The 25,833-nt window shown below is 46.0% G+C and overlaps 1 protein-coding gene across 5 annotated transcripts in view; it reads left to right on the top strand.

Annotated features, from left to right (window-relative positions):
- The window catches only part of LOC113451216 (uncharacterized), an 89,456-nt gene that overhangs the window by 28,276 nt on the left and 35,347 nt on the right, over positions 1 to 25,833 (top strand). For all 5 annotated transcript variants that reach the window (XM_087916408.1, XM_087916404.1, XM_087916405.1 and 2 more), the window contains exons 3-4: positions 580 to 843; positions 5,623 to 5,691. In XM_087916408.1, coding sequence (XP_087772534.1) covers positions 606 to 843; positions 5,623 to 5,691 — 307 coding nt within the window. In that variant the 5' untranslated portion in view covers positions 580 to 605. The remainder of the gene's footprint in view (positions 1 to 579; positions 844 to 5,622; positions 5,692 to 25,833) is intronic.

A 25,833-nucleotide genomic window follows, 5' to 3' on the forward strand; every position in this document is an offset into this window, starting at 1 on the left:
ATTTGGAGATCCCTGGAGCGGGGAGGTGCGACAAAACTTGGGGTCAGAATTAAAACAGGCATCAATCTAGAATCCTTACGGGTTGGCAGAGTTGGCTTCACGCAGGTCAATGCCAGACATAAACCTTTTGGTTTCTTTCGAAGCTTAGCTTGAGGTTCATGACTGAAATAGGGTGATCACCGGAATCCTGACAGCGTAGTCGCCAGCGAACTAGGTCCAACTCTCCTTGTAGCCTAGGTAGCCCTATCTCATCCTAATACGGGCCCGCCCTTAGTTGAGAAGATTCCTGTGCAAAGCCTCTTAATTGAAAGATTCATGTTCATATTTTAGCAATAAACCAGTTTAGTTGAAAGATTCCTACAGAGACTTTTAGCAATAAATCAGTTTAATTGAACCTTCATATGTGCACCTTGTTTTGCGCTCCCAACCCGCTACGCGTCTTTCTCCCTGGAGTTTGTTTCTTTGATCCTTAATCGGCTGCAAATTTTAAAGGCTGATTTGAGACGTTAATCGAATTGTTGATCTTCTCGTTCTTCCTTTCCTCCTCTTCCTCCTCCCCCGCCCCTCCCCTCCCCCCAGAGTTTGATTGGAAAGTGGGTTGCGGCATGGCCGACATGGAGCAGAACCTCAGCCTGGCTGATGCGCTGACCGAGCCCACTCCCCAAATCGAGGAGGAAGTGAAACGCGATTTCATGGCTAGCCTGGAAGCCGAGAAATTCGACGACGTGATCGGGGAAAAAGTCGGCAAGACGGATTACGTTCCTCTGCTTGACGACGACGAGCCGAAAGCCGGGAACCAGGAGGCGAGAGCCAAACCGCAAGCTGAGAACGTGGCTCCGGAGCGTGAGTGTCCAGACATGGGCAGAAGTCGGATCGGGCATCGGGCGGGATGAGCGGGGTGGGTGGGAGCAGGATCGAATGAACAGGAAGCTGGATTATGACATACAACCCCGATTTGACGTGCCAGTGTTTCCATGGCTAAGCCAGCTTCGGTCCATGGTATGTCAGCGTTGTTAAGCGAATCAGGTGGTCATTAAGCAAATCTGGCTCTGTTTGTCGGAAGGTTGTGAAAGGGGATTGTGTGACACTCCCTCAGGCCGATCCAACCCTCATAAATAGAGGCGAACTGCCTGAATTTGGATCACGTGACCGTGGAGATACAGTGACCGGTCGTAAGTCATATTTTTCTTGCTTCCTCTGAATCGTTCTTCTCCAGGCAGTCGCAGTCTATCTGCTTTGCCCGTCCCTTTTGCACGGAGGCATCCCGCCATTCGGCATATTGCCAGCTTCGGCGATCTCGTGGCTTTTGAAATCCTTTTGAAATCTTATAGTGTTTTCCCCCAAAAGATGCATTAGGGCTTATTTTTTGGTTAGGTCTTATTTTGGGGTAAATATGGTACTAAGTGCATCCATCTGGCTGGTGATCTTAACTAGGGCTTATTTTTGGGTGGGGCTGATATTACGAGCATCCTAAAAGAAATCACGCTAGGGTTTTATTTTTCCGGTTGGGTCTTATTTTGGGGGACATACAGTAGAATTTTTTTACCCCATTCCATTTTTTTTAAATGCATCCCTTTCTTCTCTTCCTCCAGGCGTTCTCCCCGTCAGGAGGAAAAAAAAAAAAAAGAGAGAATGAAATTAAATATATTTCCACAGGTGCCATTATCCGACTAGCTCTGTTTTTCCCATCTGGGCTTTGCTTTTTTTAATAAGCTCTTAATTGCGCTGTAATTTAGCCACAAAACGGTTGAGGGGATCAACCGAACACTCTCGGAATATTGGAGAGGATAATTTTTTGACCATATTTTGCATCGTTTCTCACAAGGGAACGTAGCTTTTTATTTGATTTTTTTTTCTTTTTATACCATGTTTCCAGAAAATAAGGTCCTGTCGTGTGTGTGTGCGTGTGTGTATTATTTTGGGGGAGGCAGGGCTTATATTGGGTACATGTGTAAAAATGCATCAAGCTAGGACTTACTTTCAAGGTAGGTCGTATTTTGGGGGAAATAGTAATATCGCAACGTCCAATGTCAAAATTCAAAAAGGAGAGAACCGTTTTAAAAAATAGGCACCGAACCAATTGATAATTCCCCCCCACCCACCTTTCATAGACGTAACAACGATACAGATTGTCCTCGAAGGACGGCCGCAACGGCCGCGAAAATTCGATGGTTAAGTGAGTTGGGAGCACTTCTGCGACCTTGCACACCACCGTTGTTAAGTGACTGGCCGCAGTGGCCAAGTTAGGAGCAGGGTTGTTAAGTGAATCTGGCTTGACATGTGACCCCTGAGACCGTCATACCAAGGAGCACCAAGGAGCCCATGGTTGTCCTCCTTCTCTACTCCAAAAACCTCACTCCTTCATAGCACTGATGATGTTACCTAGTTGGGTCTCAAAATCTCCCAGGACAGAGGATAACAAGGATCCCACAATCCTTTTCTTCCTCCTCCTTCCTTCCTTCCTTCCTTCCTTCCTTCCTTCCTTCCTTCCTCCCTCCCTCCCTCCCTCCCTCCCTCCTTCCTTCCTTCTAGCACTGATAATGTTCCCTGAAACAACTGAAAAGAAAACCGCCCAGCTCAGACAGTACCAATGACCCCCAGTCCTTCCTTCCTTCCTTCCTTCCTTCCTTCCTTCCTTCCTTCCTTCCTTCCTTCCTTCCTTCCCTTCCTTTCCCTTCCCTTCCATTCCATTCCATTCCATTCCAGAACGGATATTGTTCCCTAGTTGGGTCATGAAACATCTGCAAGAAAACCACCCAAGGTAGCGACTCAGAGAGCACCAAAGATTCCCCCGTCCTTTCCCCCTTCCTCCTTTTCCTCCTCCTCTTCCTCCTGTCCACAAATACATCTCCCATGTAGCACTGATGATGTTACCTAGTTAGGTCATGAGATGTCTGCAAGAAAACCACCCAGCTCAGAGAGCACCAAAGAGGGAGTCCAAAGGGGTTGGACGAGATGACCTCTAGCTCTGTTATTCTATGATTCTGTCAGGGTCTGCTGCTCAAGTAGGGGAAGGGACCTTTGAGGTCATCTAGTCCAACCCACGCTCAAACAGGAGACCATTATCGAATCGTTGCATAATGTAAGATATCTTGAGGTCATCTAGTCCCTGTTCAAGCAGGAGACCACAAACAAGAAGTCCTCAACTTACAACTAGAAGACCTCCAAGGCCCCTCCCAACTCAGTTATTCTGTAAAAGTCTCCTACTTTGAGCAGGGTTGGACTGAATGACCTCCAAAGTCCCCTCCAACTCTGTCACTCTATGAATCCGTCAGGGTCTCCTGCTCGAACGGGGGGTTGGACTAGAAGACCTCCAAGGTCCCTTCCAATTCAGTTATTTCTGCAAAGGTCTCCTGTTTGAGCAGGGCTCGGACTAGATGACCTCCAGGTCACTTGTTGCTTTGTTATTCTATCATTCCGTAAGGATCTCCTTCTGGAGCACGGGGTTGGACTAGAAGACCTCCAAGGTCCCTCCCCTCAAAGGTTGGATTTTGATTTTCTTTTTCTCTCTCTCACACACAGAAACACACACCCAGACACACACACCCATCCTCACAAAGAGGATTTGAGCCAAGTTCGACCAGCTGCCTTCCCATCGCGATGCACGGCCTCCTGGTTTGATTGATTTTTGCCCTAATCCGCTTAGTCCGTCCGTTACATAATCCGGAGGGATTTGTGTATGTGCGTTATATAGGCCGAACTTTGCACGGCCGACTTCTTGGGGCGAATGGATGATTAAAAGTCTTGTCATTTGGCAGGCAACGCCAAGGACCTCCAAATCCTGGGGTTGGAAGAGGGACGTGGTGGTGGTTTGATTGCGGTGGGCCTGAGGAATGATACAATTGGAAGCAAAGATCCCAGTTGCCAGCCAATTGGTTTCAGTGGAGGAGCCCTGATGCCGTTCCCTAGTTGGGTCATGAGACGTCTGCAAGGAAAGCACCCAGCTCAGAGAACACCAAAAATGACCACCCCAAGTCTTCCTCTTCCTCCTCTTCTCTTTTTCCCTCCCTCCTTCTCTCTTCTACTACTCCTTCTCTTTCTCCTGCTCCCTTCTTCCCTCCTTCCCTCTTTTGCTCTTCCTCTTTCTCTTCCTCCTCTTCCTCCCTCCTTCCCTCTCCTCCTCCTCCTCTTCTTTCTCCTCCCTCCCTCCCTCTTCTTCTCTTTGTCTTCCTCCTCCCTCTCTCCCTCTCCTCCTTTCCTCCCTTCCTCTTCTCTTTCACCTCTTCCTCCTTCTCTTTGTCCTCCTCCTCCCTTCTTCCATCCCTCCTTCCTCCTCCTTTCTCCTCTTCCCTTCCTCCTTCCCTCTTCTTCTCTTTCTCTTTCTCCTCCTAGTCCTTCCTTCCTCCTTCCCTCTCCTCCTCCTTCTCTTTCTCCTCTTCCTCTGTCCCTCCCTCCCTCTTCTCTTCCTCTTCCCCCCTCCATCTCTCTTCTCTTTCTCTTCCTCCTTGTCTTCCTCCCTCCTTCCCTCTCCTCCTCCTTCTCTTTCTCCTCTTCCTCTGTCCCTCCCTCCCTCTTCTCCTCCCACTCTTTTTCTTCCTCTTTCTCCCCCTCCCTCTCTCCTTCCCATAACCCTCCTTCCTTTCTAGCACTGGTGATGTTCCCTAGTTGGGTCATGAGACGCCTGCAGGAAAACCACCCAGCTCAGAGAGCACCCAGGACCCCACAATCATGATTCTTTTATATATATAGATTGAGAGATACACACATTCACCTGCCAACTCCCAGCAGCTCCACGTAATTCACAAAACGTTAAAAAAAACATGTTTAAACATAAACCAACATTAAACTAAGATAACTAACTTAGATAGCAACAAAAAAGAAAAATCGGATGCTTTAAGTAATTTAAATCACCCATTTGGAGTGAATTCTCCCATTGAATTGGGAGTCGTCTCCTCCTCCTCTTCCTCCAGCTGATCTTTCTCGGGAGCCGACTTCTAAGAAATATTACAATCGTATTTTTCGCTTAGCAACGATTTGCTTAGCATCCGTTCAGCTTTTGCAACAACCCTGAAAAAAAGCGACCGATGACCCCTTTTCCCCCCACACTTAATGACTGTGGCAACATCCCCGTGGTTAATGGGGAAGCCAGATTCACTTAACAACCCCTTTGTTAAGTGTTGCTAACTCAACTACTGCCCTGATTCGCTTAACGACCTAGAGCTCATGTAATGACCATCTCACTTAGCAATGGCAAGTTGGGGGCACTCTTACGGTCACAAGCTGAGGACTGTATCATCATCCTCTTCTTTTAAAGTCCCCCGTAATCCCTTGCGGGGTGGAGTCTTGGGCAACTGAATGGAGCTGAGTGTTTACTGGCGGATGCCCTTCTTGTTGCCAGTACAGAGTTTTTTTTTCAGCAGGTATATTCTCATCGAGAGAAATATCTATGTTACAGATGCTAAATGTGCACCAGAAGGAGGTTTGAATAGATTTGGAGATGTGGATTTAGATAGATGATTGATGGCAACATCTGGAGGAGAAACATGGCCGCTGGGCCATCCTTGCAGAGAAGATCCATCCTTCAGCTGGCCAAAGAAAGTCTTTGGTGCAGAAAAGTGGGATCCCCCCGGGCCTCAGTGCCCCCACCCACCCACCCAACTGATGTGCTTGTCTCTCTTCCAGGTCCTCCTGCAACTGGGCCAGCCGCCGTGGTTGAGAATGGGGATCACGGCCTGGAGGGCAGCCGCCAAGGTAAGACGTTGGGTTGACATTCTCCATTTCGCTCCAGAGCTGCTTCCTCATTTGCATGTTGCTGCAAACATATGTGTGATGTGTTGTATGTGTGAAGGTGGAGGGAAGAAGTTTCCGTCTTTCCTCCTCCGGACCCTTATCCGGCGGCCTCAACAATTTAGATTTTTTTTTTTGATGGGGAGAACTCATTTTTGATGTCCTTCACGACTGGGGGCTCTTCGGAGGTGAGTGTTGTCCATCTTGGACGTTGGGTGACGATGTGGTGAGGTTGAGTCCAGGACAGTTTTTCTCAAACTTGACAAATTTAAGGTGTGTGGACTTCAATTCCCAGAATTCCATAGTTAACAAAAAGTGGAACAACAAGTCCCGGAATTCTTCAGGATCTTCTGCTTTGATGGAGAAGTCAGGGTGGCAAGGATTCTAAAATGGAGTTTCTCCAGGTTGGTCGTGTTAAGATGTGTGGACTTCAACTGCCAGCTTGCAGGCTGCTGCATTCTGGGAGATGAAGTCTACGCAGTGTTTAGGGAATTCTGGGAGTTGAAGTCCACTCAGTGTTTAGGGAATTCTAGGATGTAAAGTCCACTCAGTGTTTAGGGAATTCTGGGAGTTGAAGTCCACTCAGTATTTAGAGAATTCTAGGACATAAAGTCCACTCAGTGTTAGAGGGAATTCTGGGAGTTGAAGTCCACTCAGTGTTTAGAGAATTCTAGGACATAAAGTCCACACAGTGTTAGAGGGAATTCTGGGAGTTGAAGTCTACTCAGTGTTTAGAGAATTCTAGGACATAAAGCCCCCTCAGTGTTTAGGGAATTTTGGGAGGTAAAGTCCCCTCAGTTTTTAGAGAATTCTAGGACATGAAGTCCACTCAGTGTTTAGGGAATTCTGGGAGTTGAAGTCTACTCAGTGTTTAGAGAATTCTAGGACATAAAGCCCCCTCAGTGTTTAGGGAATTTTGGGAGGTAAAGTCCCCTCAGTTTTTAGAGAATTCTAGGACATGAAGTCCACTCAGTGTTTAGAGAATTCTAGGACATAAAGCCCCCTCAGTGTTTAGGGAATTCTGGGAGTTGAAGTCCACTCAGTGTTTAGGGAATTCTAGGACATAAAGCCCCCTCAGTGTTTAGGGAATTCTGGGAGTTGAAGTCCACTCAGTGTTTAGGGAATTCTAGGACATAAAGTCCACTCAGTGTTAGAGGGAATTCTGGGAGTTGAAGTCCACTCAGTGTTTAGAGAATTCTAGGACATAAAGTCCACTCAGTGTTAGAGGGAATTCTGGGAGTTGAAGTCCACTCAGTGTTTAGAGAATTCTAGGACATAAAGTCCACTCAGTGTTTAGGGAATTCTAGGACATAAAGTCCACTCAGTGTTAGAGGAATTCTGGGAGTTGAAGTCCACTCAGTATTTAGAGAATTCTAGGACATAAAGTCCACTCAGTGTTAGAGGGAATTCTGGGAGTTGAAGTCCACTCAGTGTTTAGAGAATTCTAGGACATAAAGTCCACACAGTGTTAGAGGGAATTCTGGGAGTTGAAGTCTACTCAGTGTTTAGAGAATTCTAGGACATAAAGCCCCTCAGTGTTTAGGGAATTTTGGGAGGTAAAGTCCCCTCAGTTTTTAGAGAATTCTAGGACATGAAGTCCACTCAGTGTTTAGGGAATTCTGGGAGTTGAAGTCTACTCAGTGTTTAGAGAATTCTAGGACATAAAGCCCCTCAGTGTTTAGGGAATTTTGGGAGGTAAAGTCCCCTCAGTTTTTAGAGAATTCTAGGACATGAAGTCCACTCAGTGTTTAGAGAATTCTAGGACATAAAGCCCCTCAGTGTTTAGGGAATTCTGGGAGTTGAAGTCCACTCAGTGTTTAGGGAATTCTAGGACATAAAGCCCCCTCAGTGTTTAGGGAATTCTGGGAGTTAAAGTCCCCTCAGTTTTTAGAGAATTCTAGGATATGAAGTCCACTCAGTGTTTAGGGAATTCTGGGAGTTAAAGTCCCCTCAGTTTTTAGAGAATTCTAGGACATGAAGTCCACTCAGTGTTTAGGGAATTCTAGGATGTAAAGTCCACTCAGTGTTTAGGGAATTCTAGGACATGAAGTCCACTCAGTGTTTAGGGAATTAAACCTTCATTTTCCTCCCTCTCACAAAATGCAAAAGTGGAAAATAAATTAATAACAAAATCTGTTTTCCCCCTCTTTTTAAAAATTGTTCCCATCCTCAAATCCTCGAGTCCAAATTTTGACTCTTGCAATTGATGGAGATAAAAAACAAATCATGTGCCCAGTTCTTCATTTATGACAGTTCGTTTAGTGACCATTCAAAGTTAATGACATTGAAAACAGGGAGATAAAACCCCTTTTTTCCCTTAACGACCATCGCGCCATTCCCCCAATTAAAAATTCAGACGTTTGGCAACTGACTCGCATTTATGACGGCTGAAGTGAGAAGCAGGAAGCCAGGACTGCTTAGTGACCATGCTGCTAACATCACCGCAGCAGCGATTCCACTTAATGACAGGGCCCAGAAAGGTCGTACCATTTGGGCAAGCCTCCCTGAGCAAATGTTTCCCTTAGCGACGTGAATGTAGGGCTCCATTGTGGTCGTAAGTCGAGGACTGGCTGCATGCACAACTTCCAACTTCTTCTGAGGATAGAATGAACCCTTTCGACGCCTTTCGAGTTAAATTAAAAACCGGGATAAAACGTCCAGTTTTAATTTTCTCTCCCCGCTCCCCGCCGGAAAATCAAGGAAAAGAAAAAAAATCCTTGAAATTTTTCCCCCTCTGTTGTATCAAACTTTTATTCTGATTTCTTTTTCATTGGATTTTGACCTGTTGAGTTGTTTTATTTTTATTTTCTCCGTCTCCGGCCAAAATCGATAATTTTGACTGACGGAGTTGAGACAAGGGCAATTTCAAAAGGAGAGAAAAAAAAAAGAATTCTCTTTTTTTTCCTTCCTTTTTTGAAATTGTCCCCATCCTCAACTCTGGGAGCCGAAATGTCGATTTTGTCAAGAGATGGAGAAAAAAAATCTCATTCACCCCCAGTTTAGGGTTTCCTGCCTAAGCAGGTGGTAGGACTAGATGACCTCCAAATTCCCTTCCAACTCCGTTTTTCTGTAAGGGTCTCTCGATCAAGCCAGGGGTTGGACTAGACTAGATGACCTCCAAGGTCCCTTCCACCTCTGTTTTTCTGTAAGGGTCTCCCACTCAAGCAGGGGCTGGACTAGAAGACCTTCAAGGTCCCTCCCACCTCCGTTATTCTATCCTAACCTACTTTCAGTTTTCCCAAAGGTGCTTTTCATTTCAAGAGGCAACTGGCCTTTCTGGCTGTTTTTTTTTTCCTTTCTTTCTTTTTTTTCTTTGAAGAGGTTTCGCTTCTCCTCCGAGAAGCTTCTGACTGAAGGGTGGAGGATGGAAATGGCCTCTCAATGACAATTCTCAGAAAGAGGACTAACGATCAGAGGACTGGAAGGAATAGTAATCGTTCCATCCTTCCATTAGAACCGAAGAAAGCCTCTCTGGAGGAGAAGCGAAACCTCTTCAAAGGAAAAAAAAAAAAACCACCAGAAAATTCCATTTGCCTCTTGAAATAGAAAGGGATAAAAATGCAATATTTTTCAGAGACCTTCTGTGATCCTCCCAAGCGAAAGCCGGTTTCCAGCTGACCCACTAAGGACAGCTTATTTAAAAATAGCGATAGCTTACAGTCTTCCTTTCCGTTTTGGGAAGGATTTTCTTCTTAGGGACTGATTTGATGCCGAGAATTAGGAAATGCTGTTCTCTGTCATAAGGTGATGAGAGATTTTTTTTTTTAAAACCTCTTGGACCATAAACCGGCTTTTCGCCCCCCCCCAAAACCCCTTATGGCAAGTCCTCGACTTAATGGTGGCGGTGGAGCCCACAATTTCTGTCGTTCAACAAGACGGTTGTTAAGTGAAGAGGATGATACACCTCAGTACTTAGAGTCCTCGACTTATGATGGCGATTGAGCCCTTGATTTCTGTTGCTCAGCGAGACAGTTGTTAAGTGAGCAGAAAGATATACCTCAGTACAGAGAGTCCTTGAGTTACGATGGCGGTAGAGCCCACAATTTCTGTCGCTCAGTGAGACAGTTGTTCAGTGGGGAGGAAGATACACCTCAACACGGAGAGTCTTCAAGTTATGACCTTAATTGAGCCCCACATTTATGTGGCTAAGTGGAACCTTTGTTAAGCCAGCTTCGCCCCGTTTGACGAATTTTTTTTGTCGCAGTTGTGAAGTGAATCATGGCTGTTGTGAGGTGGTCGTTAAATGAATCGGGCTTCCCCACTGACATTGCAATAGGGGAATCACTTTTGTGACCTTCTGGCAAAGGAAGCCGGATTCACTTAACGACCATGTGACTCCATGGTCTGACCACAACAGAGGCTGTCATAAGTCCATGCTCTGAAGTCCATTTTGCTCCAATTTAAGACCTTTCTGGCCTCCATCCTTAAGTGAATCGCTGCTGTTGCTAAGTCAAGTCCCCTGGTCGTTAAGTGAATCCGCCTTCCATCTTGGCTTGTCAGAGACACTGCGACCATCATAAATATGAGACCTTCTGAGGACAAGACCACGGGGATACTGCCACGGTCACTAAGCGTGAAAAATGGTTGTGGGTAGCTTTTTCCAGTGCCATGGTACATTCGGACGGTCACTATAATGAGGTGTCGTAAGTCAAGGACCCCACTATTTTTGGGTACAGAGAGTTTGATGTGCTAGGTTGGATTGTGTAGTGAGAGTTTCGGAATTCGGAATTAGAGAAATAGAAGAGTTGGAAGGGACCTTGGAGGTCATCTAGTCCATCCTGCCGCTCGAGCCGAAGACCCTTACAGAATCATAGAAAGACTGAGTAGTCAGAAGGGACCTCGGAAGTCATCTAGTCCAGCCCCTCCGCTCAAGCAAGAGACCCTTACAGAATTGCAGAGTTGGAAGGGCCTTTGAAGGTCTTCCAGTCCAACCCTCTGCTGTGTCGATGTGCATGGTTTCTCCTTGAAGAACAGTTTTGAGATGGGGTTTTTTTAGCCAGCCACCTTCCTGCAGGACCAAAGGGAAGAGTTGGTGAAAACGAAGGTTTTGTGGAGTCTTCCACCATCCCAGGGTGTGTTCGTAGATGTCTTTTTCTGGGCCAACCTTCTTCCAGCTGGCGGTCACCAAACACTATGGACTTCAAGCCTTACCAACTTGTTCTGAACTAGGCTTCCCAAGATCATGAAGCCGACTCCTCGTCCCGATAAAAACCCCTTTTATTTAGGTTATAAAGGGAATTCCTCTCCAGCAAAGTCTCGGCCAACCGTCTCATGAGATTTCACAATTACAGGCCTTGGAGAGTTGCCAGGCCGATAGCTTCCAAACGCCACACTGTAGCAGCAATTACTTGGCAAGAAGTCAGGAACAGATCTTCACCCGAACGAAGTGAACTAATTCTCCCCTGCAAACCCCTTTTGCTCCTCTTTATTCCCTCTGGGAGGGGCCATTCACCATCCACCTGTGGCTTTACTCCCGAGTCGACCCTTGTTCCTTAGCTGTTCCCTTCTCCTGGCAGCTCTGCGCATGGGCACACTGGGAACAGGCTCCAGCTGTTCTTCTTCCCCACTTATCTCTGACTCAGAAGGCAGCTGATAACCGCCAGACAGCCCTGGCCCCATCTCTGCCTCCGACGCAGAGCCCTCGTCCGAGCCTCCCCCGGATCCCAGGACCGGCCTATGTTCCTCCCCCAACCTCCTCACTGTCCCAGTCTGCCGCCAGCTTCGCAGACTGCTGGCGGCCACAACACAACTGGGAAAAGAAGCAGATTGTGGTTCTTCTAGCCAGCATTGTGAGATCTGGCCCGCCCTGAACTATTTATTTAGGATTTCGGCTTCATGCCCTCCTGTTGTTGGATCTACTGGTCTGAAGGGATTGAGACAGCGGGATCCTGTTTTAAGTAGGGGGTCATCCTTGGTTCCTCACACAGCTTAGCGTTGCCTCCTCCAACGTTTTGAGGACCCTGGTCTTCAGCTTATGTTTGTCCGCGAACGATTTCTGAAGAGGAACCATTTTGTGAGTGGGAGTAAGAGAACGGAGGCCTAGCTGAGCCTGGGAGGTTTTTGTGTGTGGTGGCCGTGGGCATCGAGAGATGAGAGATAAGTTGGGTGGGTGTGGAACATGTTGGAGCAGATGATGGCCAAGGTCCCAAGAGTGGTGGAGAGTTAAGGATGTGACTCGAAGAGAAGTGATCCAGTCGCAGAAGAACATCTGCAGAACTTGGTTTAGTGAAGAAATTGGTTGTCCTGCTGTACTTCCACTGACTGAAGAAAGACGGGGCAGACTTCCGTCCTTTAAGAGGTCCCATGTTCCTTATTCTTCGGCTCCTTTCCACCAAGATCAGGGATATCCAATTCTACTGAGGTCATCACCCAAGTCATCATCATCATCATCACTTTCTTTTAACGGTCCCGTAATCCCTTGAGGGGGTGGAGTCTGGGTAACTGAACGGAGCTAGCAGAATGTTTGAATGGCCAGATGCCCTTCCAATCCCCAGGGCGGAGTTTTGTTCAGCAGATACATTCCCACTGTGCTGAGAGAGAGAGAAATATCTGCCTCTCCCTAGGATCGAACTCACAGCCTCCGGATTATGAGGCGAGAGCTCCACTCTGAGGTCATTCTCCCAAGTAAGGAAGAGAAAGGAACACCTGGCCCAACTGGGGCCCGTCCTCTAGTTTGTTGATCTCAGATTCAAGCCTGCTGGTTCAAAGCAGAGCAACAACTCGGAGATTGTGCGTTTTTTTTCTTTTCTTTGTGTGTTAGAAAAATACGGGTTGAGGGTTGCAATTAAGCTTAGGGAGACGCTTGCCACCAAATTGGTTTGTAGGAAAAAATTTCCTCGCGGTATGATTCAACCGGTGTAACAACCGGTTCGGTGAGCGAGTGCGTGCACCACATTTAGAAAAGACAATTTTTAGCTATCATACTTACCTTCTGCTGTATCCCTGGTGAATAAAACAGCGGCGGGCCAAACGATCACTGGAACAACTGGCTCGTTCGAACCAGTAGAATCCCATCCCGCTCTTCCACAAGGTACGGAAGGAAGGAAGGTCTTCAGCAAAGTCCAGCTCTGCCCTTCCATCCCCAACATCTCACCCTGGAACAAGACGTCCCATTTCTCAAAATGCGCAGGTGTCTCCTCACTTCCTTCGTAGTTCCTATTCGGGGTTGGGTTCGGGGTGGAGCCGGAGATGAGAGAAAGCAAAGTTTGGGAATGGAGTTTGGGTTCCAGGTGGAGAATACGCCCAGCTCAGTTCTTGGGAAGAAGAATGTAGGGTGGTCCAAGTGGTTGGAACGAGATTGACAAGCCCACATCTGAGATCTGAGATCTGCCCTACGGCAGGGTTGAATATAGAATATATAACTTTATTATGGTTGTAGACCAGCAGTAGACATCACTGTTTACGATCTATAAAAAAAAAAAAAAGTATGGACACATCCTACGGCAGGGTTGAGTTCCCGTCCTTAGCTCCAGCTCCTGGTCAGGTAAAAACCTCGATATTTCTAACAAGGGTGTCAAACTCAATTTCATTGAGGGCCACATCAGGGCTGGGAGGCCAGTGGGGCTGACTGGGTGGGTGTGGCCAGGTTGACACCACTCCCCAAACTGTCGGCATGGCTCCTCTTCGCACTGGGTAGACTGGGCTGAAGCCATGCTGGCCGGCCCATTACATTTTCGAGGACGGCTCCGCGGGCTGGTCCAACCACATTGCAGGCCGAATCCAGCCTGCAGGCCTTCTGTTTCCATTTTAACACGAGTGCAAAACAAGAAACAAAAAAACATGCTAAGGTTCTTTGGAGGGTAGAAAATGGGGGCAGAGTTTGAAGACTTCTTGGCCAGGACATTCTAGAAAATGGACGGCAGGGTTGAGTTCCTGTCCTTAGTTCCAGCTTCTGCCGGAAAAGAAAGGAGCTGAAACACCTCGGTGCTTCTAACACGGGTGCAAAACAAAACAAAAAAAATGTAGGTTCTTTGGAAGTACAAAACAAGGTCAGAGTTTGAAGGCCGGTCTTTGCCTTTCAAGACAGTCTCGAGCGTTGATAGTTGGAGGAAGGATCTTCTATCTTCTCATTTGCCTTCTGGGTCCCGGAGTTGTGATGTGTGCTTTGTCATTGTCTTTGTGTGTAATGTCGGGAGGTTGGCCTGGGCCATTGCTGCTGCTTTGGGGTTATCTGGCAGGGACATCTTTCTTGGAGTGGACGAGAGGTCTACATCTGCTTGCTTGGAACTCACAAGGTCCTACAAAGAGTTTGAAACCACCACCACCACCCAGCATCATAGATTCCTGGTTTATGGATCTGGTGGATCTAATAACACTTGTGAGTTGGAAAATAGGCTACTGTATTTACTACCCTAGACTTAACTTTCAATGTCCGTAGGAATTCAGTAACCACCATCATTAAAATCTAAGGAGAGCCTTGCTTCTGCCCCTCCCTCGCCCAACAGTCTTCAAAAATATTGGAAATGGACGACAGAAATCCCAACATATTGGAAATTGACTAGACTTATCCCAGCCAGGTGGTTGGGAATTGACTACCTGATTCCGAGCATATTGGGAATTGAGTACATGAGTGCTAACCCTGGCCAATTATTTGATGGAAATTGACTACATGGATCCCAGTCAGTTAGTTGGGTGTTGACTAGACTAATCCCAGACGGTTCATTGGGAATTGACTAGACTAATACCAGCCAATTTGTTGGGAATTGACTACATTAATCCCAGTCAGTTCACTGGTAATTGACTAGACTGATCCCAGCCAATTCATTGGGAGCCCCAACTACATGAATCCCAGCATGTTGGGAATTGACTATCCCAGCCAATTTGTTGGAAATTGACTATACTAATGCCAGCCAATTTGTTGGGAATTGATTAGACTAATCCCAACATATTAGAAATTGACTACACTAATCCCAGCTAATTCACTGGGAATTGACTAGACTAGTTACAGTTAATTATGTATTGACTAGTCAGTTTTTTGGGAATTGACTAAACTAATCCCAGCCAGTTCATTGGGCGTTGACTACACAAATCCCAGCTGGTTCATTGGGAATTGACTTGACTAATCCCAGCCAATTTGTTGGGAATTGACTACATGAATCGCCCCCAATTTGTTGGAATTGACTAGACTAATCCCACCTTCTGCACGTTCCCTGCAATCGATTTGGTGGCTGTTTTAGGGAAGCTCCTGCCTCTTTGCTTACTCTCTTTTGCTGGGCTGATGCTTGCTCACCGATCGTCCGCGCCGTTGCCTCCCACTTTCACGTTTACTAATGACTTAATGCTTTTATGTCCTCCCCCTGTCTCCTGTTGCCTCCCCTCTCTTCTTCCTTCCTTTCTCTCTCGCTTCCTTCCTATAGAAACCTAGACTCCCCCCTCCTCCTTGGGGAGGGGGGGCTGCTCTCCACGAGAGACCACGCGTGCTTTTGCTTCCCATCACTGCACTTAAAAAAGCCACCTGTCCTTTCTGCCTTTAAAGAGCTCTGCCTTTACTTGCCTGGATATTGTGGGGAAGAAGAATGAAGAGGGTAGATCTGCGGTGGGCCGACTCCTCCTCCCTCAGTGCTCCTCCTCTTCCTCTTCCCTCCTTCCTCCTCCCTCATTTCTCCTCCTCTTCCCCTTCCCCCTCCTCATTCCCATTCTCCCTTCTCCCCCCTTTGCCTTCCTTTCCTCCCTCTCTCTTATCTCCTTCCCTGTCTCTCTGTCTCTGTCTCTTCTTTGTTTCCTCCCTCCTTCTCTTTCTCCTTTCTTCCCTTCCTTTTTCTCCCTCCCTTCCTCCCTCGCATTCTCTCCTTCCCTCCCTCTTCCTTCCCTGTCTGTCTCTTTCTTCTTTCCTCTCTCCTTCTCTATCTCCTCCCTCCCTCCCCTTTTCTCCTCCCTCCCTCCCTAAAATTCTCTCCCTCCCTCCTTCCTTCCTTCCTTCCTTCCTTCTTTCCTTGTCTGTCTGTCCTTTCCTCCCTCCTCTCTCCTTCCTTCCTCTGTTCCTTTTACTCCTTCCTCCCTTCCTCGCATTCTCTCCCCCCTTCCTTTCCTGCCTCTCTGTCTCCTTATCTTCTTCTTTCCTCCCTTCTTCTCTACTTCCTCCCTCCTTTTTCTCCCTCCTTCCTTTCCTTGCATTCTTTCCTCCCTCCCTCCCTCCCATTCTTCCTCCCTTCTTTTCTCCCTCCCTCCTTCCCTTTCACAGTGTTTGTCGAGACTCTTTCACCTAACCGACAATTCTGCCTGCGGGATATCTGAGCTGCACTTTTGCTTTTCTGCTTCCCCCTTTTTTCTGACCCCCTTTTTAATTTCCTCCATCCCCTTTTGGTTCTCATTCTTCCAAGACCATCCCTTGTTCCCTTCCTTTTCCCCTTTGTCTTTCTCACCCACCCACCCAACTCGCGGTGACTCGGTTGTTGGAAAGGCCCTTGTCCAGCTTTCACACATTCGGGAGATGGATTTTAGGGTCCCTCTTTAAAAAGAATGAAAGAAACGCGAGCAATCTCAGATTTCCCTAACTTCGATTTGGGAGAAGCAGGTCATCCAAAGGTGGCTTCCCAGAAGCAATCCTGTTTTTAGCCAACTACTCCCCGGTCACCTTGGACCTAAATGTCCTCCCTGCGTCAAAGCCGAAAGCCTTCGTGCAATTTTAATGCGGCTTGAAAGCTCTTCCTCGTTCCGGGATGTCCATGCTCCCATTTTGTTGTTGTGTTGTTGCAAATTTTTCTTTATGGCTTGTCACAAACAAATCAAGTCAGGGCCCAAGAAGATCGGGTGGGCCGAGCAAGGAAGGGAAGCCGACAATCCGACCTGTCAGAATCGCTTCCCCAAATGATGAATCTGACAAGAGGAGACGACGACGGGAACTTTGATCCCCGAGCTTTTTTAGCTTGTCGTTTGTAATTTGGCTGTCTGTCTGCTCTCCGCCTGGAAATAGCCCAAACAACCATCTCTTTCCGAGTCCTAAATTTGGAATTCTCAGCCTCTCCCTCAAACGAGGTCGTTCTTTTAAAAAGATATGACATACGTATATATATATATATATATATATATATATATATATATATATATATATGGATCTTTGGTTGTTCGGGTTTTCTCCCGCGTAAGATTCGAAGTATCTAGGCAACGTTTCGATGAAGTCTCATTCATCATCTTCAGGCTTCTGTCTCCAGCTCTGTACTTCTCAGAGTGATTCATCAAAACATTGCCTAGATACTTGAATCTTACGCGGGAGAAAACCCGAACAACCAAAGATCCACATACAAATACCTACGAGAACCTCAGAATATATATATATATATATATATATATATATATATATATATATATATATATATATATATATATATATATATATATATATACATACACATACATACACACACACACACACACACACACACACACACATACACATACACACATAAAACAGTTTTTACTGATCTATTTTATTGGCTCAAAAAGGGACAGTTCAAGGGACCGTGTGGTTTGAGTCCCTTGATGAAGGTTGGAGCTCGCTCAAATCCAGAACAGCCAAAGATGGGGAAAGTGTCAGCATTTGCTGATTATGCTTTTGGGGTCAGTCAAATCACACACACACACACACACACACACAAGAGAGAGAGAGAGAGAGAGAGAGAGCGCTGTTAGGATGAATTATGCAGGGAAAGGACGAGTGTTTCTGCAGAGATGCATTTTCCATTAAGGTTCGTATTTCTCCCAGAGACGGAGAGAACGAGCGAGAGGGCGAACGTTGGGCACTGCTATTAAAAGGAACAAGAACCCTTTTGCCTTTAGGCATCTATCTTGAGCGAAGTGCGATTTAAATTTAGACCAGATTTTGAGCAAAATGCAATCTTAAATTTAGACACGCCCCCCAAATCTAGTACCAGGGAGGCTGAATTGAGCTGCCAAAATTATCCTTCAGTTTTGGAAGGGCTTGGAGAGCTGGTAGCTTCTTCCTCATGGGTGGCCAGGAAGCTTTGGAAGTAGGACATCGGTGGACAACCAGATCCAGAAGCTTTTGAGGTAGGATATTTATGGACAACCAGACCAGAAGCTTTGGAGGTAGGATATTTGTGGACAACCAGACCAGAAGGTTTTGAGATGCTGGACAACCAGATCCATTAGGTTTTGAGGTAGAATATTTGTGGCCAACCAGGCCAGAAACTTGAGAGGTAGGACATTAAAGAGACTCAGAAGCTTTTGAGGTAGGACTTTTGTGGAAAATCAGGACCAGAGGTTTTTGAAGTAGGACATTTGTAGACAATCAGACCTGGAAGCTTTTGAGGTAGGACGTTGGTGGAGACAGCCAGGCCACCTGAAGAGTGGAATTCTCGTTCAGTTGATAAGGCCATGGGATTGAGTGCTCACTTCTCCTTGGTGGTCCTTATTTGAAGGATGATCATAGCCTCCTCCTCCTCTTCCATTGGGTAGGGACATGTAGATGGTATAGACCTTGAAGAGCCCATCTTCCCAGCTGCATTCAGAAGCATCCTAAAGCTTGATGTCCACCTGAACATTGAGGCTCTCCTGGGTATGGTCTCCATCCCAGGTTCTCTGGACCTGCTAATGTAGAAGCTACCTAGGAGTTTCCCCAAGCTGGCCCAGTATATCCCATCACAAAGCATCCACCATCCCAACAAAAAGAAATTTCCCCCTAGGGTAGGGGTGTTTATTCCTCGTTTATTCATTTAAGAAATGATTAATTTGTTAGACCTGAAGGTTGATATTTCATCAGTTCCTAGTGAATTTCCCTTTGCCATGCCCTCCTGGGTTGTAGGAAGTCCTATTATTTCTTCTACCTCATTGTAAAAGGAGATGGGTTCTCCTAAATTATCAGCCTATCTCTTGAGGTTCTACACACCAAGTTCATACAACAAAGTGGTCTTCATCTTCAACTGGTAGAAGATGGATGGACTTCCAACTCCCAGAATTCTTGGCTGGCTGGGGGAACCCTGGGCACTGAAGTCCACCCAAGGTTGAAGAGCGCAGCAATAGAAGGAATCTGATGGTGGACTCCTCACTGGTGACGCCATACCTCGGGAAAGGGTGCCGATCAAGTTGTAGATGAGCTAATGGAGCTTTGGGGTTCCTGAGCACCCCCAAACACCACCACTGCCAAGAAGGAAGCCATGGAGATGGTCTTTGGAGGTGCTTAATACGCGCTGGAGAAACGTAGGATCAAGAGCTCAGCAGGTGGATTCTGGCTTCATGTTCCGGATAGAGAGATGGTCTTTCCACTGTTGGTCAGTTGGCAGGCAACAGTTGAGGTTTCTGGTGTCAAGTAACATACACATAGTGTACCCAACTCAAAGGTTTTGAAGGATATTAGATTAGTGAAGGAACTTTGGCTTCTGAGGTGGACTGTTGACCAGCGAGAAGTTAGGAAGATGACATGGCTTTCAAAAAATACCGTTGGGTCTGCTAGGAATTGTAGGTGGGATTTCATACCCAAAGGAGATGTGGTCAAGCATCAGGGACGATCATGGTGAGACCTTCTCACGAACTTCAGAATTGCTCCTCAAGAAGGCTTCCTTGAAGCAGTTCTTCCTTGGTCTCTCCTTTTAGCTCTCTCCTCTCCTTCGAGCAGAAGACAACTGATCATCTTAAGTGATCATCTCCACAAAACAATCTATGCCTGCAACACTTCGTGGTCTCCTTAAACCAGTGAAGATCTCAGATATGGACTCTTGTCCCTATCTGGGCTTACTAAAATCAGGGGTGAGATTCCACTGGTGTAGCAACAACCAGTTCGGCCAAACCACTCTGTACTGGCTGAATCCCACCCACCCAACAGCCAGGAATTCCAGCATTCAGCCCCATCCAACTCGAGCCCCATCGTGGTTAACTAAGAATCCTGGCTAATTGTCCCCAGAAACACAGTTTTTGAGACGATTGCGTGAGACAAACCAACCCAACTTCTTCCTTTTCCATCTTCCCATCTCATTATCTCCTATTTCCTCCGTCCCCCCCGCCCATTTTATAATTTTTCTTTTCAATTTCATGTTCGATTTTCTCTGCTTTAATAGTTTTTGAGTTTCTCCTCGTTGTTTATTCTTTTTAAATTTGGGAAGGGAAAAAAAAAACACATTTGCCTAAATTGAGCATCTGTATATTATAATTCAAATAATTCTCTATAATTCTCACTTTTGTGCTGGGGACCAAAAAAAAAAAAAAAAAGGTTGGAAAATGTCTGTTTTTCTTGCCATTGCTTTTGAAGTTGTCTTTTTGCAAATTGCTTTGGGCCGTGGGTCAGAGCGGCCTTGTAAAATCACTGTGTCTTTATCCCAAAGGATTTTTTTTTTTCAAATGTGGCCTTTTTTAAAGATGAGTGGACTTCAATTCCCAGAATTCCCCAGCATGGGGGGGAATTGTGGGAGTTGAAGTCCGCCCATCTTAAAGGAGCCACGCTTGATTTATTCAACTGCTTTATTGCAATAATTCATTGTAAAAGAACCAAAAACCACTTTTAACAATTGCCTCTGTTCACTCCTTCCGCTTTGTACGTCAGCCTTGTACACGACTAACTCTTGTCCACCCCCACTTCCCCTTTTGCTAAATAAACCACTAATAAAAACCTCTCTGCTAACCTCGGCTGGAAAATTTTGATTCAACCGCAATGGAGCCAAACATCGGCCAAGCTGAATAACCGGCGTTCTGTTGCAAGTCGTTTGTTTCTGCTTTGATGCTTTTCTTTGGGGTCCCAAGAAGAAATTTTCATGACTGGAAGATGGAGTAAGATCGGAAATCTGGCTAAATTGACTTTATTTTTTTGAGTCGAGAATATATATATACTGTATATTCATATGGGGTGGGCAGAGTGATCTACCTCCCTACCTCCATCCATCCATCAATCCATCTATCTATCATCTATCTGTCATCTACTATCTATCACTCTCTCTCGTCTGTCTGTCATTTTCTAACTGTCTGTCTGTCCATCCATCCATCCGTCCATCCATCCGTCCATATTTATGTTTATCGCTGCTTGAAAAATCGCTTACGGACTTTGTTCTTCTAGAAAATGGGTGGGGGGGATTAAAGTTATTATTGATGGCTTTGAGGATTAGAGGATTAACTGATGTAAAGAAAATTCGAAGTGAGTTCTTGGTAGTTTTTTTTCTTTTCGGTTCTTTTTTTTAAAAAAAGTTCATTTTTTTATTTCTGCCACTATTAGTTCTCTGTGTGATATTTTTTTTCCCTTTCCTTTCCTCTCCCCTTTCCTTCCCTTTTTCTCTTCCACTCTTTCACTTTGGCCTTTCTCTTTTTCTTTCATTTTTCTTTTTTTTTTCCTTTTAACGTTCATTTCTGGCACTTTAAATGTTTTCTTTCATACTGCTTCTCACTTCGCATCAGTTTATCTACTTTGAAATTCTCACACATAAAAACGAAAAGATCCAGATTTTTGAAATAACCAGAAGGGGCTTTCAGTCAGGCAGGTAATTAGACAAGGAAGCTTCAACGAAAGGCAAGGAATTGGGGGTGGGGTGGGGAATCTTATTTTAGCAAAATATGCTTTAAAGTAGGGTGGGATGAAACATTCTTAAGCCAGGGTTTTTCAAACTCAGCAGCTTTAAGAGGGGGGGGACTTATAGTCCCAGTATCCCCAAGCCGGCCTACTTTAAGATGTTTAGGCTTTAAGAAGGATGCTGGCTGAGGAATTCTGGGAATTGAAGTCCGCCCACCTTAAAATGGCCAAAATGGAAACCACTGGTTTTGACAAACCACGATTGTCAGCTTGTTTTGGGCTTGTGCAATCCAGAGACGCCCATGGCTTAATTGAGGGCTGGGATATCGAATTGGGATCAAAAGCCGGAAAGTGTCCGTCCAAAAGTGGGGTGTCCGTCAATGAAAGTCAACCCTGCTTGATGGATGGATCGATGTCAGTCAAAGGAGAGTCGAGAATAACGATCTGGTGACATTAAAAAAAAAATGCAATCCTTCCCCCTCAGGATTTGATTCTTCTTGCAAACTGTCAGTTGGATCGAAAGAAGGACTCTATGACCCATAATGCACCAAATCTTCTGCTAGGCTGTAGAGAAGACTTGTGGTGGGATCCGTAGTTATGCAGGAAAGTCCTTGGCTTACGACGGGTTGCCACAGCCCTCACAAATTAAGTGACTTAGGACTGTAATTCACACAGCCGTTCTAGCATTCCCAGCAATGGTGGTCTGTTGCCGGTTCGCACCGGTTTGACCAAAATGGTTGTGCCCAGAGAACCAGTAGTAAAATATTTTGAATTCCACCCCTGATCTTCACCAGATAAAAAAAAAAACTCTAGTGTTTTGGCCACTGACTGGCATTTACGATGATTGCAGTTGTCCCCAGGTCACGTGATCCCTTTTAGTGACCTCTTGGTAAGCGACCGGCTCTGACTTAATGACGGTCGCCGCATCCCAGGGTTGCGTGATGCCCTTTTGTGACATGACGAGCGAAGTCCATGGGAAAGCTGGATTCACTTAATAATCACGTGAGTGACTTGCAACGGCGGCGATTAACTTAGCGACTGAGGCTAGAAAGGTTGTAAAAAGGGACAAAGTTCACTTCAGAACAGAAATGTCAGCCTCCATTGTGGTCGTAAGTTGAGGACTACCTGTAGAATGGCTTTATTTCTAACCAAAGCCTGTCTTCCACTTAACAACCACAATGGAGGCCAAAACATCGTTAGTTGAATTTTGCCTCAGTTTACGACCTTTCTGTCTAGAGTTGTTAGGGGAATCACTGCGGTAGTTAGTCACATGGTCATTAAGTGAATCGGGATTTCTCCTTGTCAGAAGGTCGCAAAAGGAGATCACATGATGTGGTACACTGCGACCATCATAATTAGGAGTCTATTGTGGAGCATCTGAGTTTTGATCATAGCGCCACAGTGAGGCCCACGATGGTCGTAAGTGTGAAACACACCCATAAGTCACTTTTTTTTAGTACTGTCGTCACTTTGATTGGTGACTAAACAGAGTGTTGTAAGTTGAGGACTGCCTATAGAAGTATGGATCCCACCACAAGTCTTCTGTGCAACCTCGTAGAAGGGAAACATGGGTAATGGAGTCCTTTATTCGAGGCAACGTTTCACACTTAACGACCGTGGTACCTCAGTCCCAATGATCATGCGATCCAAATTCCGGTGCTTGGCAACTTGATTCATATTTATGACGGTCGTGAGCATCCCAAGGGGTCATGTGATCCCCTTTTGCGACCTTCTGATAAACAGGAAGCCAGATTCACTTAACAACAGGGGCACTAACTTAACGACTGCGTTGATTCACTTAACTACTGGGAAAAATAGCAGTTAACAAGCAGGAAAAACACGGCAAAATTAGACTGCTATACCCTTGCCTCCACCTTTCGCCAAGGAGTCCTCGATTTAGTGACCTTTGAAGTTACAACACGGTATGAACAAATGAGTTGTGGCCATATTTCACACTTACGACTGTGATCACGTGTTCAAAATTCACGTGCTTGGCAACTGGTTCCTATTTATAACGGTCGCAGTGTCTCTCATGATCCCCTTTTGAGACCTTCTGACCAGTCAGTGGGGAAGCCAGATTCACTTAACAACCATGTTAGTAACTGAATAACTGGGGATTCACTTAGTGACCGCTTCACTGAAGGATTGATTCACTGAACAACCGATTCACTTGGCCACCAGTCTCCTGATCAAGCCGGGGGTTGGAAGACCTCTCGGGTCCCTTCCAACTCTGTTATTCTATTCTATTCACTTAGTGACTGATTCACTTAACAACTGATTCAGTTAATCAATTCACTTCATGACTGATTCATTTAAACCCATTCACTTCACTGCTTCACTTCATGACTGATTCATTTAACGACCTCATTGGCTGACTTCAGACCTGCGGGGATTCCTTGAGCAACGGTGGCAGGAAAGCTCTTCTCCCCACACACACCCCGGTGCAAAAACATCTGTTTCCCCACTGTCTCGTTTAGCGATGGAAAGGTTGAGCTCCCTTGTCGTCATAAGTCGATGGCCGGTAGAAAAATCGGTAAAAACTTTCCTTCAGTCACTTGGCCATGGCATTGTCCTTCACCTTCCCCGGCGTCCCTTTTTATGTAAGAAAAAATCCTTTGCAATCAAGTTTATGAACATGAAATAAAAGAGATTTTTTTATCCTCCCCTGGGAGGGGGAAAAAATGCTTTGGACAGCTTTCGATGAAATATTAATGTGAAGCGACAACAAGACACCGTTTTTTTGTCAACAACATGTCAAAGCGTCTGGCCACTCTGTTATAAGGAGGCAAAAAGATTGAAAAAATTGATTTTTCAGAATCGAGGGTTTGGGTTTTTTTTTTTTTAGCTATAATGGTTGGCCGTCGTTTGAGCTGGAACCATATCGTTACAAGCAGTAAGTCGTTCCAGGTAGATTACTAACCTAAGGTAGAACTAGAACTCCCAGTCTCCTGGTGATTGGCCCATAGTCGTCCAATGGGCTTTCCTGCCCAAGAGGGGACTAGAACTCACCGTCTCCTGGTGATTGACCCAAAGGCACCCAGCTGGCATTTGTGCCGAAGGCATTACTAAAACTCACTGTCGCCTGGTGATTGGATCAAAATCACCCAGGTGGTTTTCATGCCTAAGGTGGAACTAGAACACTCTGTATTCTGGTGATTGGTCCAAAGTCACCTAGGCGGCTCTCATACCTAAGGCAGGACTAGAACTCACGGACACCTGGTGATTGGCCCCAAGTCACCCAGCTTTCTTTCTTGCCTAAGGCGAGACTAGAACTCACCATCTCCTTGTGATGGAGCCAAAGCTACCCAGGGTGTCAGCTTTCATGCCTAAGGCAGGACTAGAACTCCCCATCACCTGGTTTCTAAGCCAACACCTTTCTAAATTATGCAGATGACTTTCTTTGATGAGCCCGGTTTCATTTGTTTGGGCACTCTTGGGAGTTAAGGGGTTTGCCCAAACATGTGACGGATTCGCGGATCTGTTTCTCGCCTGGGATTTTGGGTGGCTTGTGCATTTTCAGCTTGTCGATGCGAGTTGGGAAGAAGAAAAAACTAGGTCAGCAGTGTGTCTTTGTGTGTGTGTGTGAGAGAGAGAGAGAGAGAGAGGGAGCAAGAGAGAGAAAGACAGACAGACAGACAAAAAGGGACAGAGAGAAAGGGACTAAGAAAAATTGGATGGATGGATAGAGAAATTGAAAGAGGCAGAAAAATGAGTCAGTTGGAGAGAGAGAAAGGGACATAAAAAGTGAGTGTGAGAGAGAAAGAAGAGAGAGAAAGGCCAAAAAATGAGAGAGAGAGAGAGAGAGGTGGAAAGAGAGAAAGGGACAAAATAAGAGCATGAGAGAAAATGAGACAGCAGAAAAACGAGAGGCAGGTGGAAAGAGAAAGGGGCAGAATAAAGAGAAAGACATAAAAATGGGAAGGAGGGAGGGAGAGAGAGACAGAAACAAGTATGAGAGTGAAGGAAGGAGAAAGAGACAGAGAAAAAGAGAGAGGAGACTGATAAAGGTAGAGAAAGAGAGAGCAAAAGACAGAAAAGAGAGAGAGAGAGAATGAAAAAGAAACAGAGAAAAGAGAGAGAGAGCCCAAGCCAGAGGTCGAGAGAGAAAGAGACAGAAAAATGACAGAGACAGGTAGAAAGAGAGAAAGAGACAGAAAAAAGAATGAGAAAGAGAGAAAAACGAGAGAGAGAGACAGAGAGAGAAAGAGGCCCACAGAGAGAGATAATCTCAGATCAGAAACAGGCTATTTTAAGCATTTTCCTAACCCCGACGGATTCAGGTCAGAGCAAAAAAAATAGCAGCTGGGAGATTACTGCCTCAAATACAGGCGGTCCTCAACTTACGACCATAACGGAGCCTGCCCGGTACGTTGTATAAGTTGTGATGGTCCTAAAGCAGGTCACCCTCAGGACGGATCTCATTTTACAAGCTTCTTCGGGGGTCCCGGGTGCGCTCTGAGCCAGCTGCTTTCCTTGCAGATGTTTCGTGATCCAACTAGGGAACGTCATCAGTGCTAGGAGGAGGAGGAGGATTTGCTGCGATTCGCTCAGCGACCATGGCCAAAAAGGCTCCAATCGAAGCAACCCGTTCCACAACTGCCCCCCTTCAATGCCCCAAATCCAGCCCTCAGTCTAGTCCGATTTATAGGCCCCCTCACATA

This window comes from Pseudonaja textilis, chromosome Z, assembly GCF_049901715.1.
Source record: "Pseudonaja textilis isolate UNSWEBS1 chromosome Z, rPseTex1.2, whole genome shotgun sequence".
In the NCBI taxonomy this organism is placed as follows: Eukaryota; Metazoa; Chordata; class Lepidosauria; order Squamata; family Elapidae; genus Pseudonaja; species Pseudonaja textilis.